The sequence below is a fragment of the Manacus candei genome, unplaced genomic scaffold, assembly GCF_025592945.1.
Source record: "Manacus candei isolate 608988 ecotype Guabito, Panama unplaced genomic scaffold, ASM2559294v1 h1tg000086l, whole genome shotgun sequence".
In the NCBI taxonomy this organism is placed as follows: Eukaryota; Metazoa; Chordata; class Aves; order Passeriformes; family Pipridae; genus Manacus; species Manacus candei.
Genome location: NW_026138134.1, coordinates 7,271,083 through 7,277,172, shown reverse-complemented (window position 1 = coordinate 7,277,172; position 6,090 = coordinate 7,271,083). Strand labels below are relative to the sequence as shown.

Sequence of the window (6,090 nt, the reverse complement as noted above, 5' to 3'; positions counted from 1 at the left end):
CAGAGACCCCATTAAGCCCTTGCCCTGCTCACTGTGTACACAGGTTTCCAGGAGAGACCTCGAGGTGCTGCAGGGATCACCTCCACAGCTGACTCTGGAAACAGGACAAGGCCAGTTTAAACTCTTAGTGACCAGTAGACTGAAATTCTTTTCCCGGTTGTACTAATTCAGATGTAAATTATTAGCCCAAGTGCTGGGTTTTAGGTGGAATTTGGGTTTTCCCCTTCACTGAAATTATTACATCCAGATAAAGCTGCTGGGACCCAGTGCTGGGGACACACAGGTGCCCCCGCCCGATCGATGCCACCTGGAGCAGATGTTATCCCAGGCGGCAGAACACCGGCCGCTGCCTGGAAAATGGGATTGGATCTTCAGAAAAAGCTATTAGCCCCTTGTCAGGACCCTCTGATGAGAACTGACTGGCCGGCGCGGATCGATGCTGCCAGACGCGTGCTCAGCCTCGTCCCTGCTCCCGTGTATTCCAATCACCCACCCAGGACCAGGTACCTGCTACCTGATGTGAGTCACAGTGTCATTTATGGCTAATTACTCCACGTGGCACAAGCTTTTTGGCAACTTCAGCCTGGCAGAAAAGGCTGTAATTACACAAGTCAGACTCAGTTACTCAAAATAATTCCTCCCTGTATTTGGTTAAAAAAAGAAGAAAATTAGGAATTGTATTACCCAATAAAATAATTGTGCAATTAGGACTTCTGCAACTTTTGAAAATGCAAAGTTCAGGGCAAAGACTACATTCTTATTTGAAGTAATGATAATTTTCTTCATTTTCATGAAAACCTGACAGTGTCCTCAGCTCTGTGTAATGGGACAGCCTCAGCAGCCATGGGGTCACATCTGTGGGGAACGTGTGCAGCATCCCAAGCTGAACACTTGGGATATGGGAATCACTAAGTCTTATTGCTCAGTGTTACTCTTTCCAGCTTTCCCCATCCATGTTTTTGTATCTCAGTGTCTGAAAGTTAATGCAGAGGGTTTCAACAGGAAACTGATCCTGCACACTACAGGCACAGTTTCTTGTCACCCATTTGTAAAGTGCAAAAGCAAAGGACCAAGTAGGAAATGGGAAGAAAAGCACCACTAAATAACCTTAAAACCCTGAAAGATATGGACCCCTAAGAGGATAAATTACAGACACTGCAAGTGTGAGACACAATTAGCGCTGGCTCGAGGAGAAGAAAAGCATCGTGAGCCGGCACCAGGGGCCTGCAAGTCTCAAACCTCTTCTGCATTGAAATAATTGCAATAGCCATGGAAACCATCAAAGCCGCGCTGCTCATTTCGGGTAAGAAAGGGGAGAGCTGCTTTTTTGGCTTTGCCCTGCAGTTTTCCCCTCAGCGTCACAATCTCTCTGTAAGAAAAACGCTGTTTCTGACACGATCACATGAGAAGCACCGAGTGCTCCGGAGCTGGACACCGGCCCTGGAGCAGCAGCAGCCGCCGCCTCCGGCGCCCACGCGGCTCCTCCTGCGTGCTGGGCGCGAGCGGACGTTCTGGCAGTGTGTCCCTCTGTGTCCCTTGGTACCATCTCCTCGGAAAGCAATTGTCTTTCTCCTCCTCCTTTGTGCAAAACACAAAAGATTGATGGTTCTAATTTCAGCGCCGCAGCTGCCTCGCAGCCCAGTTCCGGGGGCCGGCGGAGGGAAGGGCTGGAGGAGGAGGCGCTGCCGCCATCGACAGCGGCCTGAGCCCGGGAGAGGCAAAGGGATCCTTCCCGGCAGCACCTGTTGGAGTTTGGTGTCTTGAGGAGAACAGACATGGTGTGCTGCAGTTTGGAAATCCCAAGCACTTTTAAGAAAATCTGGCAGCACCAGAACTGAATGGGAGATGGGAACAGGGCAAAGGAGGTCACACATTTCAACACTCACCTTCCACGGCAGGATTTAGACATGTCTGCTATTTAAAGCTTGTGTACCAACCTTCCCCAGCTCGGGAAGGTTGGAATATCAGTGACAGATCAATTTTCTCCACGTAAATACTCCCCAAATAAAACAATTCAGCAACTATAAACAAGAAACTTGTGAAATCTACTCTATATTTAACGCAGCTTCAGTGCATCAGGTTTAACTGCTCTTGCTCCAGGCAGTGCTGGGTGTTACCTGCCCAGCACCAGCTCCTTCTGCCCACGTCGGTGGGTGAGCTCTGATGGTGGTCTCTGTGACAGCCAGGGATAAAGAGTTCAAAACAAGATCTAGTTTTGTAACATTAATTTTTTTTTATTAAGAAGACAGATATTTTTATAGTACTTCTTTTCCTTTGTAAAAATGGGATACATGAACCAATACAAAATGTGAATGGGAACAGATGGATATGTATTTTCTTACACTGTAACATCTTCCATGGACACCTTAAAACAGAACTGGCCTAAGGGGAAAAAATAAAAAGGCCGGGTAAATAAAGAACAAGGTTGTTTATCATCAGTTTCGCGTCCTTCATTTGTGATCCTCCTTTAAACAAGGTTGTTCTTTCTTCACGCTTCAAAATCCTAATGATCTAAAGCTGTACAAAGTAATACTCAACAATACATTTCAACAGTGCACTGTATACTGAAGAAAAAATACATAAACCGATATACAACTAAAATTCATATTTTCCTGGTTTTTTTCTCCTGTTTTTATGTGGGTTTTTTTTTTTTCCATTTTTTTTCCAATGCGTGGGGCCGAAATTTTTGCAATCTACCTGAGACGGAAAACACCAATCAAACACATGAACCTGAGACATGTCAACATTGTAAGTCAAAGTTACATCGGTAACACTGCACTACGGTACACTTCCAAACAAAGATGGGCTGCTCAAGGCCAGGATGCCCGTCCCGTCCCGCCACCGCCGGGCCACGGAGCCCCCGGCCCCGGCCTGGCTGCTTCTCACCGCGATGGGGTTTGGCAATGGTGCTGAGGGCTCAGGACAGAGCTGCGCTCGGCAAAATCTGCTCGGGAAAAAAGGGCATTTCGCGAGGTTCTGCTCGTGAAGAGAAGGGGAAAGACGGAATACTGCCCGGGAACGGGCTCGCTCGCTGCGTCAGGCCCCGCCCCGTTCCCAAAGGAATCCCGCACTGTAATGATCCTACCAAAAACAACAATTAAAAAATGAACGCACAAAAAGGCCCCCCCCCGCCCCGAAAACCCCTAAAAAGTCCCCAAAACCTGACGCTAAGATTAATGCTTCCCTTAAATAAATCAGATACATTTGCCACGTAAACACAATTAAAAAAAGTATCGCTCGAAATCCATGATTACTCACCAAAAAAAAGTCAGCATCTATAACTTTATACCGTCCTCCCGCTGCGGTTTGCTACCTGCCGCTTCTGATTCCGACTGAGCCAGAGTCTCCCGTGCACCTATGGCTTTAGTGGTCATTAGCACGCTCGTGTTAACGCGAATTCCCACATTTTACTTAGCGGGTAGAAAAAAAGGCAGTTTTGTTCATCCAGCTGCTCTCCAGGTCTGGGCTCACACATCAGAGGGGCTTTACCTGCTGCCCCTGCGGCTGCCGAGCAGGAGAGGATGAGGAGATGCCCCTGCGCCCGGGAAGGCTCTGCCTGCCCAGCAAGGAGCCCACTCCTGCGTCCCCGTGGCCGAGCAGCACCTCTGCCGAGCTCCAGCCCATTTCCCAGCCGCCACCATTGAAAGCACCTGAAACAGCCACAAAGAGGGGCTCGGGGGGTGTTACCCGAGCCTTGACGGTGACAGGGGAACGGGACACGGGCACACTGAACTGCAAACTACGCATCTAAAATGTGCTGGTTCTCCTCCGATGAGCTCGAGTTCTGAACGGAAACCGGTGAAGAGAAAAAAGGGGAAACACCTTCAGAGAAACGCACCTACTCCACGGGGTTCCAGCTGGCAACTCCAGAAACAGGAAAGGGGAAACGAAGAGCCACAGAAACCCGAAGGGAACTAACGCACAGAAGCCCCTCTTCTTCCCAGCCTCCCCCCGACCCGAACGAACAGAAATTAAACAAGGCACAGAATCTTCTGCAAATGACTTCACTAAACTAAATCCAAGCTGGACTTGGCCAAAAAAAGAAAACCCAAACGAACTGAGGTGTCGAACAGCAGAGTGTACTTTACGAGGAATATTTTTACACAGCGAATCCCGGACCCTCCCGGCCTCACCGCTCTCCACCCATTTGCTTTTTTTTCCTTAAAAAAAAAAAGACACAAGCTGGTTGCAACTTCCAAGATCACTGTCTCTGTAGCGTTTAAATAGGGCCAGTAGTAACCGTCCACGGTTGGACACCTCATGGGAACCAAGGCTGCTCTAGATGAAGTACTCTTTCTTTTCCTCGGAGTTGTTTTGTCCCCCCTCTGCGTTGATGATGGCTGTGTCTGCGTCGGCCGCATCATCTGCTCCTTTGGCTTCATGAGTGAAGTATGTACCTGCAAGGGAAGAGGAGGCTCTGTGACTCCTCCTGAGTCCCGGCACGGTGCCGAGGGAGAGACTGATGAAGGAAACAAAAATGCCACTGGGAGAGAAACTGGGGGGTCTGTTGCATCAGACAGCACAACCTGATGAGGGAGGGGACACACGTGCCAGGCCTCTCACGCTCCAGTTTCAGTCTCTGTCTTACCTTTATGTCTGGCAAAATATCGCCCTAAAATGATGAGTAGGCAAAGCATCGCGAAGACAACGACGGCAACGACGCCGCCAACCACGGCGTGGTCCACGCTCCGAATCGCCCCCTCCTCACCCGCGCGGGAATCTGTCGAGATCAGAAGAGGAATAAGAGTTGGGGATTTACGACGATGCTCTCGGCAGGTCTGGCGGCAGCTGCTCCCAGGACAGGAAGAGCTGCCCTCGGGCTCTCCAGAGGAGCAGGGGTGAAGCACGGAGCTAACTAGACAGATGAGTTCAGGCAGAGGAACTTCGTCCGGAGCCGAACTGATCTGGCAGCTCGACTTGTGAGGTGTTTTCCGCTAAAAGCAGCAGCACTACAACTACACACGTGGGAGACAGCTGGGAGAGGGGAGGGAGGGCACACGGAGTCATCGGTGGGGACCTGCTCTGGGGAACTTCCCCACAGTGCTCCCCAAATTTCAGCCTCCCTTGCGGGTGGGGCATAGGGAAGAGCAGTGCAGTACGGGAGTATTAATATTTAGCTCTGAGAAATGTCATTAACGAGTGCCCTGTTGAAAATATTTCAACTTCAGCCCAAAACACTCCTTGCCCTAAACCCAGTCCACCCAGCACAGAAAATCTGTTTACAACCATCCTCTGCCCCGACTCATCTGGGTTCCACCATTAACCACCACCTTTGCTGTTTGATGCAGCCCATGAGGACACGACACTCTTGACCCAAACTGTAACAGTGACTCTGAGGCCAGCAGTGAACAGTAACTGAACGGTGCCTCCGACTGCTTTACTGCGTTTATTTAACTCCTCACCACACAATTAGTTTCCTTTCAGAAGCGCCTCTCCCTCGAGACGCCGTCACCCGGGAGAGAGGGATGACTGATGTGGCGGAGGAACAGCTCCGGAATGAACCCCGGATGAGCTATGGCCATGTAAAATGAATGTATAGCAGTGTAAACAATTTTAATTTAAGAACGCAGCTACATCAACCCTCGCTGCAATCCTAATGGCAACTGAGATTTATAACGCAGTAAAAAACAATTATTCTCCCGCTGATTAATACATTAACATTTTGGAATAGAAGCTAAACCATTGTCTCTTTTTTTTAGTGAGTCAAGCGCGACACCTCCATTAAAATGATTTACTGGCCATACCTTACAATTTAAGCACAGCAGCAACAGAAACGGTAAAAATCTTTTAACTTTACATGATTTGTGAAGTCATATGTGAAGGATTTACCATTTAAATCTTTCACTACAAGAAGCACATGGCCCATAAATCTGTCCTGCCTGCGCCTGCCTGGACACCTCGGAGAAATGCGTTTTGCCAGGACGACTGAGAGAGCAAATGCAAGTCAATTTTTAAGAAAGATTTATCTCCGTCTCCCTCCAAAGAACAGAGCAAATCTCTGAAGCCTCCACCTCTAATAATATTTGAAGTTTATCGATCAAGCGTACAGATCCGTGACAGCTGAAGGTAATGGGGCTCTTTTGAGCCGAG

General features: G+C 49.0%; 1 protein-coding gene across 2 annotated transcripts in view; it reads right to left on the bottom strand.

The window, feature by feature from the left end:
* Positions 1–2,210: 2,210 nt before the first annotated feature.
* Positions 2,211–6,090, bottom strand: part of CADM1 (cell adhesion molecule 1) — a 137,912-nt gene continuing 134,032 nt past the window's right edge. For both annotated transcript variants that reach the window (XM_051812349.1, XM_051812350.1), the window contains exons 12-13: positions 4,589–4,720; positions 2,211–4,397 (exon numbers count right to left, since the gene is read on the bottom strand). In XM_051812349.1, coding sequence (XP_051668309.1) covers positions 4,279–4,397; positions 4,589–4,720 — 251 coding nt within the window. In that variant the 3' untranslated portion in view covers positions 2,211–4,278. The remainder of the gene's footprint in view (positions 4,398–4,588; positions 4,721–6,090) is intronic.